The 19259-nt window shown below is 49.2% G+C and overlaps 2 protein-coding genes across 2 annotated transcripts; both read right to left on the bottom strand.

Moving 5' to 3' along the window:
* Positions 1–2417: 2417 nt before the first annotated feature.
* On the bottom strand, positions 2418–10293 carry LOC118586806 (inactive serine protease 45-like). Its single transcript, XM_036192112.1, has 6 exons — positions 10188–10293; positions 6720–6746; positions 4695–4842; positions 3985–4256; positions 2952–3115; positions 2418–2675 (listed from the first exon to the last, which is right to left on the bottom strand). The coding sequence occupies exons 1-6, from the start codon at positions 10291–10293 to the stop codon at positions 2418–2420; spliced, it is 975 nt and encodes a 324-aa protein (XP_036048005.1).
* Positions 10294–13920: 3627 nt separating this feature from the next.
* LOC118587661 (putative inactive serine protease 43) lies at positions 13921–19259 on the bottom strand. The gene is made up of 6 exons (XM_036193661.1): positions 19181–19259; positions 18757–18978; positions 18412–18571; positions 17584–17846; positions 16741–16901; positions 13921–14190 (listed from the first exon to the last, which is right to left on the bottom strand). Exons 1-6 carry the CDS (start codon positions 19257–19259, stop codon positions 13921–13923), a joined length of 1155 nt encoding a protein of 384 aa, XP_036049554.1.

Raw genomic sequence — 19259 nt, 5'->3', positions numbered from 1 at the left:
AAAGGCTCCTGATCTATGAGAAATCTTGTTTTTCACCTGTAATATGTGAAATGTTTAATCATGTAAGGGATATGAAAAATATGTTGTTGTTGTTTTTACTTGTAGTCATTGTAATCATTCACTTAAAAAACAAAATGTAACCACTGTTGTTCAAATCTTAGATGGTCTTTTAATAAAAAAAAACAAAACAAAACAAAAAACCCAGTACCAGATATTGGGGTAAAAGCTGAAAGATCAAAGAAGCAGAGCAAGCCACAGCCACCACCTATTTATTACCTCATCAACTCCATGAATCCTCTAATTGAAATCCTCTGTGTCTTCACCCAAAAGGGTCTGAGCTGAACTAACTTAGTTCCTGTTTCCTCAGGCCTTACATACCTTTGTCTTCCCTGCTATCACTTCCTGGGATTAAAGGCCTGTGTGCTTTCCAGTACTGGGATTAAAGGTGTGTGCCACCACTATCTGGCTCTATTTCCAGTGTGGCTTTGAACTCACAGGGATCCTGATGGATCTCTGCCTCCCGAGTGATAGGATTAAGAATGTGTGCCATCACTCTCTGGCCTCTATGTCTAATCTAGTGGCTGGCTCTGTCCTCTGATCCTCTGGCAAGCTTTATTAGGGTATATAATATGTCACCACATAGCCACAGTGTAACTTTTATATTGCTTGAAAGATTCTGTTGCTGTATGTAAGCTGTAAGGGAAAAAATAAAAGAAGAAAGAAGGAAATCACCAGAAAGATAAAGAAGAAAGACATCAGGAAGGATGGAGAAGGAAGACATCAGGAAGGATGTAGGAGGAAGACAGCAGGAAGGATGGAGAAGGAAGACATCAGGAAGGATGGAGAAGGAAGACATCAGGAAGGATGTAGGAGGAAGACATCAGGAAGGATGGAGAAGGAAGACATCAAGAAGGATGTAGGAGGAAGACATCAGGAAGGATGTAGGAGGAAGACATCAGGAAGGATGTAGGAGGAAGACATCAGGAAGGATGTAGGAGGAAGACATTAGGAAGGATGTAGGAGGAAGACATCAGGAAGGATGGAGAAGGAAGACATCAGGAAGGATGGAGAAGGAAGACATCAGGAAGGATGGAGAAGGAAGACATCAGGAAAGCAGAGGAAAGGAAACATCAGAAGAACAGAAAAACAGAGTAGAACAAGGACAAAATAATGATAAAATAAAATAAAGCTTCCATTCCTCAGGAAAGGAGTCTGTGTGTTTTTCTCACCAACTCTGCATCTCATTCCCTGTAGCAGGAATCTTAAAGGTTCTTATTCATAAGATCAAACCTGAGGCCAGTTGTTGGGGTGAATGCTGGAAGATCAGAGAAGCAGAACAAGCCACAGCTACCTCACCTTGCCAGTTCCTCAGCTGGTCTTGTTTCCTCAGACTGGATGCCTCTTAGTCCTCATCCAGAATGGATCTCAGCTGAACTGTGCTGCTCCAAAGCCTAAAAGCTTAACCAGCCAAATGCTGAACCAGCCAAATGCTTCTAGTTTCTGGTCTTCACACCTTATATAATCTTTCTCTTTCTGCCGTCAGTCACTCCCTGGGATTAAAGGCGTGTGTCACCATGCCTGGCTGTTTCTAATGTGGCCGTGAACTCAGAGATCCAGAGGTATTTCCGTCTCTGAAATGCTAGGATTAAAGGCGTGTGCTACCACCAACTATCCTCATGTTTAATATTGTGGCCGTCCTGTTCTCTGACCCCAGATAAGTTTATTCTGGGGAACACACAATATTTCGGGGAACACAATACCACCACAATTCCTAGTTTCTTTGACCTGCAGAAGGCTGGTCCCTCTGCATCAAATTTTGTTCAAAAAGTGTTTTCAATTCAAATGCACATGGAACACTCAGACTGGGCAATTAGGCCTTGATGTGTTTTCTAACTCTCTACAGTGAGTGCATCACACTTTTCACAAGCAGTTTAAAGAGAAAAGAAGGGAAGGAGGGAGGGAGGGAAGAAGGGAAGAAAGAAACTAGCTAGCTAGACTCTGGCTGTGGATTATTCCCATTGTTGGCTCATATGGCATATTTCAACTGCCCTGACACTGACCACAAGCCCAGGCCCTTAGTCCTGTGTCCCAGGACTAGAAACACAGCAGAAACCATGAGCCCCCACACTAGATGCCTACCTACCCACCTGCCCTGAACCCCAGAATCATCCCCAAAGAACAGAGAGGGAAAAGGGTCAGCTCATGCTCACACATATTTAATCTCTGCTCTTGTCTTAAATTCCAGAATGTTGCTTCCAAGCCACAGTCCCCTTCTTCTGGCCACTCAAGGCCTAGTCATCCACCACACCCCTCCCTGAGGACCCAAGCTCTCCACTCCATTCCTGCCCTGACTTCTGTGGAATATGGACATGCAACCTCAATCAATCATCTACCTAGTGCCATTCAGCAGAGGCAAATCAGGAAGAGGAGGTGTGAAGAAGTCTCGGGCCCACTGGGAGATGCAGCAACCAGAACAGGAGTGGGAGGTAGGAGGCCCTGCAGGGCCCTGGCAGTGCCCCATGGTTCCTTTGCTCCTGGATCCATTTGGTATATTTGGTGAGGCGAGTGTATACACCTGGATTCTGAGGTTTGATGCAGGCCTTCTTCCGCGATAACACCCCAACCAGAATCCATCTTCCATCAATTTCACAAGCCAATGGCCCCCCAGGATCCTCCTAGGCAAAGACGAAGGAGTGCTGGAGGCTCTGCGGGCACCACAGGACCTTCAACACCCACCCCCTCAGTTTAGCTAGACAGACCCACTCCTCCAGGAGCTCACTAGCTGGGGCCCCTTTTGCTTCTCAGTTGGAGACCACACTGATAAACTTCAGCCAACAGCACTCCCAGAGAAAAGATGATGAGAACAGCCTTGGTGCTGGTCACGGGAAAAGGGGCCAAGCCCCAGGACTCACCCTCAGAAAGAGAGTTGCAAGAAGCCCCCAGAAACTCACATAGCACAAGTTCACTCCATAATTAGTGGCACAGATCATGTTCTTCCGGACAAGGTGCATAACTCGGGGATAGAAGGACCTCTTGTGGAAAATATGGTCACACCTTCTGTTGTCCATGATGAACACCTCTGCCTCCCAAAGCTCTGAAGTCAGTGTCAGGTTGTCTGTAGGGCACATAATGGATAAGTTGTGACCCCTCACTCCCTCCACTCAGCCCTGCAGTCCACTGAGCTCTGCCCCACCACACCTAGGCCTTTCACGTGGTCTTTCTTTACAGTGTAGGCCTGACACAGGGAGCCCTTCACCTCGGTTAGGAGCCCCTTCTCAAGGAAGCTGAACCCAGAAGGCTACCAAGTCCCAGCACGGCCACTTACAACTTGGGACCCCAGCCCTGTGATTTTTTTTCTCTCCACAGCATTTGTTCCCTTAGCCTCACCTGACAGCTGCCTCTCTAGGCATTTCCGGTCATCTATCTACTCAGAGCTCGGCTCAGATCCCCTGCCCTGCCCTTGAACTCAAGATCCTCTGACAAGGTCTTTGCCTTGCTTGTTTCGTTTTTAAACAGGCTCATATAGCCCAGGCTGGTATCAAATTTATATACCTAAGGCTGGCTTTGAACTCATCACTCCCTGGCTCCACCTCCCTAATGCTGGAGTTACAGGTGGCATTCATCAATGTTCCTGGCTTCTTTGACCCTTTCTTTTTCAGCCTCTGTACCACCCACCCCCATCACCCACTCTGTGACTCCCTTTCTGGCAGGACATGCATTCCAATACCAAGGGCTCAGAGCATGGCAGCTGTTTCAGTTGTAGGGGGTGGGGGGATGACTGGATGGCTTCCTAGCTCCGAGTTTCTGTGCAAGGAAGATGATTTTGCCCATCCAGCCCAAGTAGTGTTAGCCTGACTGCAGCACCTGTGTGAACTGTGAACACCATGTGACGAGAACTTAACACACTCCAAACCGCAGGCTGGAGACCACAGCCATAGCGTCCTCCAAGGCCCAAAGGGACATCCCCCAGCCCATCCAACTTACCCGAGAAGCGCTGCTTACTCCCCCAGCCGGTCTCCCAGCACTGAGTCCCAACCTTCAAGTCGAAGTCGTACTCTGGGAGACAGATGGGCTGCACATACTTGTTGTAGATGACAGGAATATCCAGATGGAGAAGGGCAACATCGTTTCTGAAGAAGTTCCGGCCCCAGTACTTGGGATGTAAAATTATGTCATTCACATGAATCTTCAGGGCCCAGGAAGAGCCTTCGGGCTGCAGCTTGCTGCTACCCAGCATCACTGAGTATTCTTTGTTGCTGCAGGAGATACAAAAGCCCACCTGGCAGACATCAGTTTCCCACACATCTATGCCCCTGCCTCCTCCCAGGACCCTTCCTTTCCCTGAGACATACTCTGTCCACTCAGTCTAGATTAGTCCAGTCTGGGCACTCAAGGTCAAAGTCATAACAGCCCTTCCATTCACAGTCCCATTGAGGCAAGGTGTGTGAGTGTCATTCCTGGGGTGGGGGTCTGGGTTTTCCTGTTGCCCAGCTTAGGATACAGTCTCTGTTGTTTGGGGTTCCACCCCAACGTAGTCCCAAGATCCCAAGCCTGACTCTTTCCCTGTGCTGGTGACTCTTCCCACTCGTCCTTGTTCCCATCTCCTTCATCATTTCATGGAAGTACTGAGGTAGCTGGGCTGGGCCCATGGTAGCGCTAGGCCTCTAGATCCTGGAATCATGGGTTACACTCACCCCTGGATGCAGTGAGCTGCAGAGATCACCCAACTGAAATCAATGAGGGCCCCTCCACACACGTGTTCATTTTCTAGGCGAATGCTCACTTCCCAGGGCCAATGGCGGGTCTCATTCAAATTGTCTGGCCACCAGGGCTTGCCACAAACTTCAGAACAAGCATTGCAGAGAATACAGTGTCCACAGAGAGGAAAATCAAAATGAGTAGTAGCAAGTCACCCTCCAGGGTCAGGTTGCCAAGGCTGTTCTATCAGGGGCTTCTTCCCATTTCAAAGAGAAGACACTGAGGAACAGAGGACAGTGGACCCCAAGGGCACCGAACTAGACAAAAATGACAGTTACAAAGATAAGAGCAGGAAGGAAGACACAGAGAAACCAACAGCTGGAGAGTGAGAATAAGATCCACAGAAGCCATCCATGCCGAACCTCACAACAATGCAGACACAGAGCAGGAATTTCAAGAAGGAAAATGCTTTTCTTGCATTGGACCATGTTCTTGGAAAGCTCTCCTATTGGCTGCTGGCTCTGATGCAAAAAGTCTCTACACTGGTCAGAGTGGGAAAAAAAATTAGCTATGAGTTTCTCTGTGAGAGGTCTTTACCCTCAGCAATCTGGAGCCCACAATTATTAGTTTGCTTACTGGTCTACCAGTCAAGGTGCATGAATGAATGAATGAATGAATGAATGAATGAATGAATGAATGAATGAATGAACGAACGAACATAGGTGCAGAGATTCTCAATAAAGTACAATGTGCTGCCAGGAGTGGCGGCACTCACCTTTAATCCCAGCACTAGAGAGACAGAGACAGGTAGAGTTCCAAGATAGCCAGGGCTATGTAGAGTGATCCTATTTCTAATAAATAAATAAAATAAAAAAAAAATAAAGAAAGAAGAGGAAGAAAACCTCAAAACATTTTTGAAAAGAAAGGGTGAGTGGGAGGGAGGAATATGACACAGTAAAATCACAAACATGTTTGAAAGTGTTGTAACAAAACTGACTGCATGCTAACTGGAAAAATTAGCAAGGCGCTCGAGAGGCGGCTCAGCCATTAAGAGCACTTGCTGCGCTCCCGGGCTTGGCTCTCAGCGCCGACATGTTGACTCACAATCATCTGTAACTGTAGTTCCAGGCGACTTGGCCCCCTCTTCTGACATAAGGCACAGACACACAGGCAAACACGCCAGCTCAGAAAATGAAAATGAACAAAAACAATATTATGTCCAAATAAAAACACCCTTAGGGGCTGGGAGACAGCTCAGTTGGTAAAGTGCTTGGTGTGCAGGCACCAAGACCTGAGTTCAATCCCCAGCACAGAATAAAGCCAGGCATGGTGGTACAGGCTTGTAATCCCAGTGCTGGGGAGGCAGGACAGGCAGATCCCTGGTGCTGCCCAGTCTAATCCTAAACGGTAACCTCCCAACCAATGAGAGACTCTGTCTCTAGAAACAAAGTGGGCATGAGGAACAGCACCTGAGTTTGACTTCTGTTCTCTACATGCATTTGTACACACTCTCACACACAAGCCTGTGCACACACACACAAACACACACCCCATCTTAAATGAGACTGAATTACAGAGGGAAACCAGGAAGGAGTGAGGCTTGGCCAGAAGCAAGAACACAGTAAATTAACCACTTAGTCAATAGTGAACCTTAGTGGAGTCCTGACAGAATCCAAGGCCATGAAGACCTAGGGACTCAGTCATGCACTCCCTGGATCTAAGGGAAAAGGCAGGAAGCCCCAAGAACCAGGCTTGGCAGACAGTGCTCCAGAAAGCTCCTTATGAAACTGTAGGAGAGGTTCAAGCCTGAGCCAATTCGAAGTAGCCCTGCATTCTCATGAAGACCCAGGTGCTCTTTCTTCTAAGCAGATCGGGTCATGTCCTAGATCGACAGAGCTGTTTAGGAAGTGCATCCAATACTTGCTTCCTAGCAAGCCAGAAATGCTACTTAGGCAGAGACGTTCAGAACATACTTCCCCAGGAACTGGGACTTTCCCTGCCACAGGGACCCACTGACCCACCTGGTTGGTTGTGGTTCTCTTTATCACCTGGAGGAGGGAGAGAAGGGGAGCAGACATGAAGCGCTATAACTTGCAAAGGCATGGCAGTAAAGTGGTGCATTTTTATTAATTAGTCCACTCACTCGTTCACCAAACAGCCCCTAATCTGATGCTGTTCCCCAGTGTGAAGTCACAGACTGGGAAACACCTGAATCAGATAGAGCCTGTCTGGGGACACATGCTGCTCAGCTGTTGAGACAGTAAACACATTACTACCACGTGAGCTCAGGACTGGGACAGGGCCAGAGATGTCAGGCGCCTCCAGAAGAGGGTGCAGGTTTAAGAGACAGTGGAGAGGAGAAAAACAAATAAAATTGATAAAAAAAAAAAAAAAACCTCCAGGGAGAAACACAATAGTATATTCCAGAGCCTTTGGAAGACAAAAATGATGTCTGTGGCGGAAGCGAAAAATAAGGTCAAGAAACATAATAAGTAAATAATGTCTGGAGACGAGCATCCGAGGCCAACCAGAGAGGGCCACATGAGCCAGGCTGAGAGGCTCTGGGAGGCCAGTGGAGGTGTGGGCCGTTTGGACTGTATTGTGAAGGAAGCAGGGCAGAGCCAGGAAAGTGTAAGACAGATGGTAATGAGATCTTCACAGGGTCTCTGCAGAACTCGGGCAAGCAGTGAGGGAACTGGATGAGGCTCGGGGACAGCCATGATGAGGGACATGGGTTAGTCTGGAGGCCCTGGTTTCCGAATTCAGAGACGGGTGGCTGTCAATCACTTCACTAAGATAGACAACTAAACGGATGGATCTAGAAAAGATCATCCTGAGTGAGGTAATCCAGACTCAGAAGGACAAACATGGTATGTACACACTCATAGGAGGATACTAGATGTAAAACAAAGATGACTAGACTGCTACACAACTCCAAGGAGGCCACCTAGAGAACAGGACCCTAGGAAAGACCCAGGGATCACCCAATGACAGAGAAATGGATGAGATCTGCCTGAACAACCTGGATGACAGTGGGAGTAATGAAGGGCAAGATTTGAGGGAAAGGAGACTTGGGGGAGCAGGAGATCCCAGCTGGATCAGGAACAGAAAGGGAGAACAAGGAATGGTAGACCATGATGGATGAGGACCACATGAGAACAGGAGTGGGCAGAGTGCTGGAGAGGTCCCCTGAGGTCCACAGTGATGCATCCTCTGTAGACTGCTGGCAGTGGTCGAGAGAAAGCCTGATCTGACCTAGTCTGGTGATCAGATGGCCAAACACCCTGATGGTCGGGCTGGAACTCTCAATCAGTGACTGACAGAAGTGGATGCAGAGATCCTCAGCCAGGCCCCAGGTGGAGCTCCGTGTGTCCAGTTGTCAAGAAGGAGGAGGGACTGCGGGAGCGTGAATTGTTGAGCCCAGGATGGGAAAAAGCACAGGGACGAAAGGCCAGATGAATGGAAGCACATGAATTGTGAACCAAAGGCTGTGGAGCCCCCAGCTGGATCAGGCCCTCTGGATAAGTGAGACAATTGAATAGCTTGAACTGTTTGGGAGGCACCCAGGCTGTGGGACCTGGAGCTGTCCTTAGTGCATGAGCTGGCTGTTTGGAACCTGGGGCTTACACAGGGACACTTTGCTCAGCCTGGAAGGAGGGGACTGGACCTGCCTGTACTGAATCTACCAAGTTTAAATGAATCCCCAGGGGAGTCTTGGCCCTGGAGGAGATGGGAATGTATAGTGATATTTATTTGTATTGAAATGTGATTTTATTTATATATTAATAAAGTTGCCTTGAGGTCAGAGCAAGCCAGAGCAGAAACTGGGTGGTAGTGGTGCACGCCTTTATTCCCAGCACTTGGGAGGCAGAGCTAGGTAGATCTCTGTGTGTTCAAGGACACAGCCAACATGGCAGACACACGTCTTTAATCTCAATAGCAACCATAGAAGACCTGGAGGTCTGTACAAACAGGCAGTGATGAGGAGGTCATGTGGCTGGGTTTACAAGCAATGAGAAAACAGAACAGAAAATCTATAAAAAAGATAGGACACAGAGAGGTAGCTCTCTTGCGGAGAGGAAGAACAGCAGAAGCAGTGAAGGGTAAGGTTTTCCGCTCTTGCTCTGACCTCGTGGTTTTTAATTCTGCAATTGGTTCTGTGTTTCTTATTTAACAAGCCGGTTACATCTACAGGAATGGAGGGGAGGGTATGGGGGGAAGGTGGGGGTGGGGGCAGGAGGAGGGAGGACAGGGGAACCCATGGCTGATATGTAAAATTAAAACACAAATATAATAAAAAAGAAAGAAAGAAAGAAAGAAAAAAGATAGACAACTAAAAAAGCAAGCCAGTTTTCAGGAAAAAGAGAGTCTGGCATGGACACCAAAGAAGTGAGATGCTTCAGGATGGTTCCGGAGAAGAGGTCCAACAGGTGGGTGCGCCTGCAGGCCATTGTTTTAGGAGGTGCCATGACACACTGCAGCTCCATGCCTGGAGCAAGTGGCAGGCCAGGGAGCAGAGAAGGGGAAGGGATCAAACAGCCCTTCAGAAGCATCCTATGTCAGAGGTAAGCAGACTGGGCACAGTGTGGGAATGGAGGGGAGGGATTCTCCTGAAACCCAATACTCAGACAGCTAGGAAGGTGGCACATGGTTGTAATCCCAGCCCTTAGGAGGTGGAGTCAGGAGGTTCTGGACTTCAAGGCTATCCTCAGCTACATGGAAAGTTCAAGGTTATCCTAGGGTTCATGGGACCTTGCCCCCCCCAAATAAAAAGAAAAAAGGGTTGGAAAGGGTTGGGGGAGGAGCCACTGGGGAGAGAGAGAGAGAGAGAGAGAGAGAGAGAGAGAGAGAGAGGGAGGGAGGGAGGGAGGGAGAGAGAGAGAGAGAGAGAGAGAACCAAACCAGCAATGGACAAGGACAGGTCAGGAATGGGCTGAGGGTTATTACATGGGAAATAGAATGCCAGAGGGAAACGTTAAGTGATAATGACTCTTGGGGAAGGCCTGCAGCACACGGGAGGGATGCTCGAATAAAGCAATGAATCCGTTTGGACAGATGAGCATGACGGTGTAAGCAGCACCGCTCAGCATAGGGGCGGCCCCGCTCCAGCTCCGCTCGGCTCCGGAGGCATACTCCCACCGGTGAGTGGCTTTAGTTAGTGTTACAGAGTCCTCGGATTTGGAGGAATCACTGAGGGGAGAGTCTGAAAAGACAGCATCCAGGGGTTGGTGATGGGAAGAAGCCAACATTTAGAATATCATCCTTTTGAGAGGATGGAGATACGGAAGGTGGCTGAGCATGGAGGAAGAGGCCAGGGATGTTCCAGGAGGCCACAGGGCAATTGTGACCTGAGGAACCTAGGAATGGGTAGCAGAAGAGAGGTGGAGATGGCGCAGACAAGTTCCAAGTGGCTGAAAGGAATAGCCAACCTGAGCAAGACAAGAGAGGAGAGGACCCAGAAAGGACAACAGAGAAGGTGCCTGCCTCACCTGAATTTGAAGGCGGAGGCAGCAACATCAGCGTCACAAGACAGGTTAAGACCCAGGGCCTCAAGGATCCAGGCCAAGCACCCAGGCCACACAACGACGTAGCCATGATTATCTATGGGCTGCGGAGACAGCACCAGCGTGCTGCCACGTGCCCACACCCCGTACGTGATGACGTCTTAGACACGTAACGTGATGGCACCATGGAGCCTGGCCACGCCCCTTCAGGGCCTTCGAATTCTCGCACCTGGACCCAATCTGGTCCTTAAGATGATTTCAGATCCTTTCACTGGGAGTGGATCTCAGATTACAGATCTATGAAAACAACCCCAGTGCTCTAAGAGTGTGATGGTGCATCTGGAACCGAACTGGCAAAAGATCCCTGGGCCAGGAACAGCCCCTTGTCCAGCCTCAGGCTATTACACTCTTGTTCTCTGGGCCTGCTGCACAAGGAGTTTCACTATTGACAAGGACCAGGAAAGCCCAAGAACAGAAAATAACAACATTGCTAGGGAAGATGGTTTTGAGAAAGTAATGGCTGAATTGGATCTAAGACTAAATCAAGGAGCAGCAGGGTTGGGGACAGGTCGCTGAGTGAAGAAGAGCGGCTGTCCTCTCCCTCAGACCAAACGACATGGATTGTCACCACTGAAAAGGAGCAGCTGTTTGTGCCCAGCCTTGGGAATAAACAGGGCTTTCCCGGGGGGTGATCTCTTTGGAGACCACCCAAATTCCTGTTTCCTGTTTAGTTCCAGGTGTCCAGCAGAACTCTTGAGATCCTACTACCCAGTCTGGCATTTAAACATTGTTTGTGTGTTTGTTTTTGAGACAGGATTCCTCTGTGTAACAGCCCTGACTGTCCTGGAACTCTCTCTGTAGACCAGGCTGACCTCGAACTCACAAAAATCTGCCTGCCTCTGCCCAAATGTTGGGATTAAAGATGTGTGCCACCACCACCCAGTCAGCATTTTTTTTTTAATTTAACCACAGTGGTGGCCCTCACTTCTAATCCCACTGGAGAGGCGAATCTCTTGAGTTCCCGACCAACGTGGTCTATAGAGTAAGTTCCAGGACAGCCAGGACTGTTACACAGAGAAACCCTGTCTTGAATTACAAAACCAAAAATTGTTAATTTTATTTTTTATGTGTATGAGTGTTTTGTCTGCATATATGTCTGTACACCACAGTATGTGCCTGACGCCCACAGAAGCCAGAAGGCATCAGATCCCCTAGGGTTGGAGTTACAGATGGTTAGAAGCCACCATGTGGGTTCTGTGAATCAAACTTGGGTCCCATGGAAACTCTTAACCACAGAACCGTCTCTCCAGCCCCCCAGCTTGGCATTTAAATGAGTGTGAATGAGTAACCTGTGCCACTTACACAGCAAGGTAGGCAAGAGATGCTTGTCCCTCTGCCAGCATTTGGCTTCCAAAGTTAGGTGCTCTCAGCAGCTACACCAGCAGCACCTGGAAACTTGCTAGAAACAAGTTCCTTCATCCTCAAGCCCTGGCCCAGACTTCCAGGATTGAAAACTTCCTTGGTAAGACAATAATGTAGATTGTATTTCTCTTTAGACAGGGTCCCTCTCTGTGAAGCCCTGGCTGGCTTTGAACTTGTGGTAATCCTCCTGCCTCTGCCTCCCAAGTGCTGGGATTACAGATGTGTCCCATCACTCCTGGCAGTGATGTGGATTTTTTTTTTTTTTTTCCGAGACAGGGTTTCTCTGTGTAGCTTTTCGCCTGTCCTGGAACTCGCTTTGGAGACCAGGCTGGCCTCGAACTCTCAGAGATCCATGATGTGGATTTTAACAAGCCCTCAGAGTATGCTCACACAGGTGAAGAATGGACCAGAGTGTGGGGAAAAAGCTATCTCTTGACATAGACTATCTTGCTGGAGTAAACAACGTTAAATTTGTGTTGTTAGTCTACGAAGAGCCAGTGGTTTCTGCAGGGTGGAGGTGGTTTGGGGTTTTGCTGTTGTTTTGCCACAGCTCCTCATGGCCAGGCAGGAAGTATAGGCGGGACAAGAGAGAAGAGAATTCTGGGAAGTAGAAGGCTGGAGACAGACACCGCCAGCCGCCGCCATGAAAAGCAACATGTAAAGACACTGGTAAGCCACAAGCCATGTGGCAAAGTATTGACTAACAGAAATGGGTTAATTTAAGATAGGAAAAGTAGATAACAAGTAGCCTGCCATGGCCATACAGTTTGTAAGCAATATAAGTTTCTGTGTGCTTTCTTGGTTGGGTCTGAGCTACTGTGGGACTGGCGGGTAAGAGAGATTTGTCCTGACTATGGGCCAGGCAGGAAAACTCTAACAACAATCCCAGGTTAGCCTCAAACTCCATTTGTAGCAAAGGACCAACTGATTGTCCTTGCTTCCACCTTCCAAGCGGTGGGGATATGGACAAACACCACCTCCTCTGTTCTGGGTCCAGAGGTTTCTTCAAGTGTCTGGTGATGTATGTGTTCATTAGGAGGTGGGTCTGACAGGGCTACATAGTGATAGCCTGTCTCAAAAATCAAGAAACAAAAACATAAAGAGGGGGTTGATGTAAACTTGTCAGATTCATCCGTCCTTTGGCAGTGGTGGGAACCGAATGCCCACCGAAGCCATGGAGAACAGAGAGTGAAACATGGAGCCCTGGAAAGATAAAGGGGGGTGGTGGAGAAGACTGGGGAACACTTCTACAGTCAGACTGTGCATGAGATGGAAGAAGCTGTATGGAATGCAGTGAATCTCTCTTACAATCCTCCCGACTTTGGGAACACAGGCCTTGGAAATAAAGTCAGATGAATAGCAAGAAGAGAAGGACAAATAATAAATACATAATAAAAAGAAGAGACAGATGGTTTCTCAGGCTCCAGCTTTGTTCTTGCTCCCAGTTCCTGCCCACCCCCTCCCCCAGGCCCTGCTCCCAGCTTGGAAAGCGGTACAGCCCAGCTAAAGTTCCTGCCCAGATGCTGATCTTTGATAACCAGGACAGCAGGAAGCAGGACCACCTACCAAAACTACCTATAGGACTCAGGTCTGAGCTAGCCCAGCCTCATCTCTTCCGTGCTTAATACAAACTGCAAGTAACTTCCCTGGGTAAATGGGGATCCAGTTCTCTGAGCGGCCAAATATCCAAATATCCCAGGTGAGCAGGGCTTTCAGGACACACAGGACACGCTCCAAACATTTATTCAGCTCGTATTTGAAATCTCCCCACTCCAAAACTGCCTCAATACAACTTAGGGTGACCCTGGATGTGATTACCTGCGGAAGGGGGTGCCAGGCAGGATTGTCCTTTCCTGAAACCTGTGAGGCAGAGCTTGTACATTCACTGACAGACCCCCACAGGGGATTTCTGCCAGCCTCAGATACTTAAGTCCCAGTTTGATACCTCTGCAGGGAGCTGGCCATGTCCCCTCCTCTCCCTCCCTCCCCGTCCCTCCCCCCTTTCAGCAGTCACTGAGCTGTGTAATACAGAGCCAGTCTCTCTCTTGGCAGATGTCCTCCATAACGTTAAGAGTCATTGTGCTCCAGCTGGCAGGCAAGCTGGCCCCCTCCTTGGGGTCAGTTCATCCCCATTCCCACCAATCAGGTACAGGTGTGTCTGAGACAAGTGAGCCGAATATCTGGGGACACTCTGCCACGGTCCATTACGGCTCTCCCCGGGGCCGTGGATCCTGACTGGAATCTGAAGGCAGGGCAGAGAGGGGAATGAGACTGGAGAAGAGACCTGGTCCGAGACTCAAAACCAACAGGAAGACAGCAGGCTAGGGGGTCCCAGCATTACCAGGGTGGCCAGCTGCAGCCCCAGAGACAGGCATAGGACCAAGACTCGCGTGGAATCCACACAGGAAGTCTGACTTAAAATGTACTTGGTCCACTCCTTGTACTCCGCAATGTCTGTGTAAACTGAGGGCACAGAGGCTTGACCACAGTTGATGCCCCAGCTCATAATCCCCACCTGGATCCACGTGTCGTCAGATTCACAGACAAGGGGGCTCCCAGAATCTCCCTGAAAAAGAGAGAAAGAAACTAACTGCAGGGAAGGACGGGGAGCAGGCTGGTTCCATCGAAAGGTGCTGGGAAGACTTCCTCAGGCCCCAACGGCTCTTCCAGGCCTAGCTTCCCCCTTCCCTTCCCTTCTCTTCCCTTCCTTTCTCTTCCCTTCCCCTCCCTTCCCTTCCCCTCCCCTCCCCTCTCCCTCCATCCCTCCTTCCTTCCCTCCCTCCCTCCTTCTTTCTTTCTCTCCCTCCTTCCTTCCTTCCTTCCTTCCTTCCTTCCTTCCTTCCTTCTTTCCTTCCTTCCTTTTTTTGAGACAGAGTTTCTCTGTGTAATAACCCTGGCTGTCCTGGAACTTGCTCTGTAGACCAGGCTGACCTCAGACTCACAGAGATCCATCTGCCTCTGCTTCCTGAGTGCTGGGATTAAAGGTGTGCACCACCATGACTGGCCCTAGATTCTTTTAATGACTGAGATTTAACAGATTAAAAGCTTACATGACAACTTTAGCATCCTCTGAGCAATAATACACCTTCTCTGATGATCAGGCACATAAACTCAAGATGCAAAACCAGTCCAGCCCAGTAGAGCAGTCATATATTGAAATTTACCTTGGGAGTCCCTTCTAAGCCTGTCATGACTCATAACCCTGAAACTGTGACAGCCCTGTCCTCTAGAGTATGCAGCCTGCAGAACCCTCTCCAGCATCAGGCTAGTGTCTAGCTAGACTGGTCAGTCATAGGTTTTGAAAAACATGAGATATTTTGAGCCTCAACATTGCAGGAAGGTGCTGGAACCCTTATCACAGCCTCAAAAATTCTCTCTTCCCTAATCCCATTGAGTGACCTGCTCCATTGGTCAGCTGCACTGCCTTTAAGAGCCTGAGACATTCCGCTTCAGCACAATTCTTCATGGCCTTGCCCCACCCTAAACCCAAGGCCCTACAACCAGCCACTCAAACACACCTCCCTCACCACCTCGGGTTCCACTCAGGACCCATAGATGATGTAACAAGCTCAGAAGTCTTCAGTCCAGGCACCGTCTGCCCAAGGGAGTCACTTATCTAGAAGGTAACTTTCACCATGCCCACCCAGCTTCACCTCCTAGTTCTGGCTGGGCCAGTCTAGAAATTTGACATAGCACTCCAGGCTGAATATATTCCAACTGTTTTCTTCTTCCTTCCTTTCTTCCTTCCTTCTTTCCTTTCCCTCCCTCCCTCCCTCCCTTCCTTTCTTCCTTCCTTCCTTCTTTCCTTCCTTCCTTCCTTCCTTCCTTCCTTCTTTCTTTCTTTCTTTCTTTCTTTCTTGTTTTGTTTTGTTTTTTTGGTTTTTCAAAACAGGGTTTCTCTGTGTAGCTTTGCGCCTGTCCTGGAACTCACTCTGTAGACCAGGCTGGCCTCGAACTCATGGAGATCTGCCTGGCTCTGCCTCCCGAGTGCTGGGATTTAAGGTGTGCACCACCACCACTGTTGTTTTGTTTTCAAGGCAGGCTTTCTTTGTATAGCCCTGGTTGTCCTGGAACTTGATCTGTGGTATATATAGATCCCATTGGCAGGCCACACTGGCCCCAAACTCAGAGATCTGCCTGCCTCTGCCTCCCGACAAATGCTGGGATTAAAGGAGTGCACCACCACAGCCCTGCTCCAACTCTAACCACTTGTATGACCATGTTGTAATCCCACTGCTTCAAATATATACAAAACTTTCTTCAGCATAAGACCTCTGAACCCTCAGACATACCCTCCCCTTTCCAAGAAATTCAAATGTGCATCCACTAACAGCCCAAAGCCCCTTCTCAAGAGTGTAGCCTTATGCAGAGGGAAGAAATGAACCTGGGGACCCTAGAGGTACTCATAGAAAGATCTTCAATTTATCTCCTTGGGTTTTGCCTTCCAGCAATTTATAATGTCTATGTTGCAAGGCTGTGATGTGGGTTAACTAAGAAAATATAGGTCAAATGCTCATGTTGGCATGGTTGAGTGCCACATAAAACTCAGTGCAAAACACTGCATTATGGGGCTGGAGAGATGGCTCAGAGGTTAAGAGCACTGGCTGTTCTTCCAGAGGTCCTGAGTTCAATTCCCAGCAACTACATGGTGGCTCACAACCATCAATAATGAGATCTGGTACCCTCTTCTGGTCTATAGGCATATGTGCAGGCAGAACACTGTATATGTAATTAATAAATCTTTTTAAAAAAATCAGTGCATTATCACCCTCAGATTTAAGTGCTTTACCAAAGTCACTAGGTAGCAAAGACTAAACCTTTTAGAAGGACCAGGCCAGGCCAACTCATGGGAAATGTGAGGACTCACCCCATAAACCTTAACGAAGATGTCTGTGCAAGATGAAGCAGCATGACATTGTGGCTCACACCTTCTAGCCTAGTGTCAGGAGGCAGAGGCAGAAGGATCTCTGTCAGTTTGAGGCCAGCCTGGTCTCTATAACTAGTTCCAGGGCTACACAGTGAAACCCTGTCTAAAAAAGGAGGCGGTGATGGCAGGCACTCAAGCCTTTGAGGTGACTACCAAAAAGTAAAGGCTTTAAGGGGCCCATAAACTGACCCAACAAGGACTCTGTCCTGAGTCATGCCGGCCGCAGATCATCCCTTTCATCACTAGGTTTTTAGATATCTTCAAATGTCTCTGGAACAGCCGATTACAATGCTTCTGGAGAAGAATGTTTTGCTGAACCTCCTGAAGGGGAACTGAGGTGAACACTGTATCTACAGAAAGACAAATCTGTACCAGGAGGTGGCAGGAGCTACCAGCATCTGCTCGGTGCCACAGGGTGTGTGAACATACAGTTGATCCCTTAAGACATACAGGTCAGCACTCGGGAGGCAGAGGCAGGTGGATCTCTGTGAGTTTGGGCCAGCCTGGTCTACAAAGTGAGTTCTAGGACAGGCTCCAAAACTACACAGAGAAACCTGTCTCAAACAAGCAAAAAACAAACAACAAAAAACAAAAACAAAAACAAAAACAAAACAAGAAAGACAGACAGACCATGCACCGGACACCTGTCCCATAGGAAACAGACAAGAAAAGTCTTGCCAGCTAAAAAATGACACCAAACGTCTGCCAGAGTCTTTGTGCTAAGAGGGTCAAAGGTCCTGTGCTGTGCTCAGCCCAGGAAGGAGGAAGCTCAGCCCTCAGGGAAGAACAGCTTGGACTGGTCAGTATCACATTACACCAGCCCAAATCTAACTTCGACAGAAACCATCACACCTGTCACCCAAGCACCCAGGCCCTGACACAAAACTAAAAACCCTAACACAGTTGCAATTCCTCACCGTCAGTGTATTCTCCTCCCTCCTCCCCTGCCAGCCAGCTAGGAACTTGCCCCTGCCCTTACCAACCCTGGAGCACCAGGGGGTCCCACTTCTGCATCCCACCTGCCAGGCTCACCGTTTTCTCTCTGGTGGCCCCAGCCGGTCACCCAGCACAATGTCCCATTCTTCACCTGGAAGGGCTTCTCAGGGAGGCACACAGGCTGGATAAGTGAGGAGTAATTCACAGGGGTGTCCAGCAGACCAAGAGCAATGTCGTTCTTCATGGTTTGAAAGTCAAAATTGGAAGGATAGATGATGTCTCGGACTGGGATCAGAGTCGCATTTTCAGACTCAGAATTCAACACATTGTCTCCCAGCATCACCTTGTACTCCTCCTGGCTGCAAGGAAAGCATGTGACCCTTGCAGAGATCCTTAAGGCTTGCACACCCCCTCTACACATGGTACTTGCTTCTCAGCCTATCTTTGTATAGGTGCCAAGCATCTACCCTCCTCCTCCCTCCAAACCACGTCCCCTTCTCCAGGACCCCTGACCACCCTTGCCTGCCCAGCAATGCTCCAAGTGTGGTTCTTAGACCAGTATCACCTGGAAACCTATTAAAAATGAAGATGTTCAGGTGTCACCGGAAACTGAATAAGAATCCTGGACTGTCACTCCTTTTACAGATGAGAAGGAAAAAAACTCTCCTCTCTCTCTCTCTCTCTCTCTCTCTCTCTCTCTCTCTCTCCTCTCTCTCTCTGCTGGTTTCTCTTTGTAGCCCTAGCTATCCTGGAACTCACTTTGTAGACCAAGCTGGCTTCAAACTCATGCAGATTCACCTGCCTCTGCCTCCTGAGTGCTGGGATTAAAGGCGTGCCCCACCACTAGCCAGCTAAAATAATTTTAAGAGATGAGGACAGGACACAGCTGGATCATGGCCCCAAACCAGGTCCCTAAACACTCACCCATATATGCAGTGGGCCGCAGTCAGCACCCATTGACGGCTGATGAGGGAGCCTCCACATACATGTTCATTTCTGCTCTGCAGGCTCACCTGCCAAGGCCACTTCCTTACTGCAGATGGCCTCCCATGATTTAACTCCATGATTCTATGGCCACATGGTTCTAAAGTGAGATTAAAAGTGAAGCCATTACTCCACACCTCCATCCCATTCCACACATAGTCGAGGTCATCCTCAGGAAGGGACTATCTCTCCAGCCCTCCAAGGGCAGGAGCTGACCCTGCCTCCCCAGGCAGACTGGTACTGCCCTCAGACAGGCCTGTAGAGCCCTGGTACCAGTGGCAGTACCTGGAAAAAACGGTCCTACTGGAGAGTTACTACTGGATTCCAAGACATCTTTGGGTGTGGTCGGTGAAGGAGTCCCTGATCCTGGAGTCCCAGTAGGGTCTGGAGACACGGGAACTACCGAAGGATCTGAAATACTCAGGGGTTTCATGCGGTTCCGCTGTGCCGGGTCCGCTGGACTGGTGGGCATCGCTCTGGAATCCCCCCTGGGTCTGTAAGTACCACCTAAGGAAGAGACCAATTGGAAAAGCTCAGGCAGAGGTATGCCTGCGCCTGCGCAGCTGCTTGCTGCTAGCCTGACAGCCCCAACAGCACCAGCACGGCCTCCACCGTCACCATGGCCACCCCTATCCAAGCCAAGCTCCAAGGAGCCACACCTCTGCCACTGGTACCACCCGGGACCCCTGTGCCCCAGCCAAGGTCTCACTAAACAGAGGCTGAAGAAGCTGAAGCCAGACCAGGAGGGCCAGGAAGCCTCCTGTGTCACCCCTGCAGAAGCCGCCCAT

Source organism: Onychomys torridus, chromosome 7 (assembly GCF_903995425.1).
Source record: "Onychomys torridus chromosome 7, mOncTor1.1, whole genome shotgun sequence".
Taxonomy (NCBI): domain Eukaryota; kingdom Metazoa; phylum Chordata; class Mammalia; order Rodentia; family Cricetidae; genus Onychomys; species Onychomys torridus.
This window is presented reverse-complemented; position numbering and strand designations above follow the sequence as displayed.

Excerpts from the sequence above, each read along its gene's own strand:
- LOC118586806 (XM_036192112.1), bottom strand. The coding sequence starts at position 10,293 with ATGGCTACGTCGTTGTGTGGCCTGGGTGCTTGGCCTGGATCCTTGAGG. Across the intron at positions 6,747-10,187 it reads GCCTCCGCCTTCAAATTCAG|GTGATAAAGAGAACCACAAC; the intron begins GTGAGGCAGGCA and ends TCCCTCCTCCAG. Across the intron at positions 3,116-3,984 it reads GAGTAAGCAGCGCTTCTCGG|ACAACCTGACACTGACTTCA; the intron begins GTAAGTTGGATG and ends TGTGCCCTACAG.
- LOC118587661 (XM_036193661.1), bottom strand. The coding sequence starts at position 19,259 with ATGGGCGGCTTCTGCAGGGGTGACACAGGAGGCTTCCTGGCCCTCCTG. Across the intron at positions 18,572-18,756 it reads AGTAGGACCGTTTTTTCCAG|AACCATGTGGCCATAGAATC; the intron begins GTACTGCCACTG and ends ATCTCACTTTAG. Across the intron at positions 16,902-17,583 it reads GGGCCACCAGAGAGAAAACG|ATACAGTGTTCACCTCAGTT; the intron begins GTGAGCCTGGCA and ends GTCTTTCTGTAG.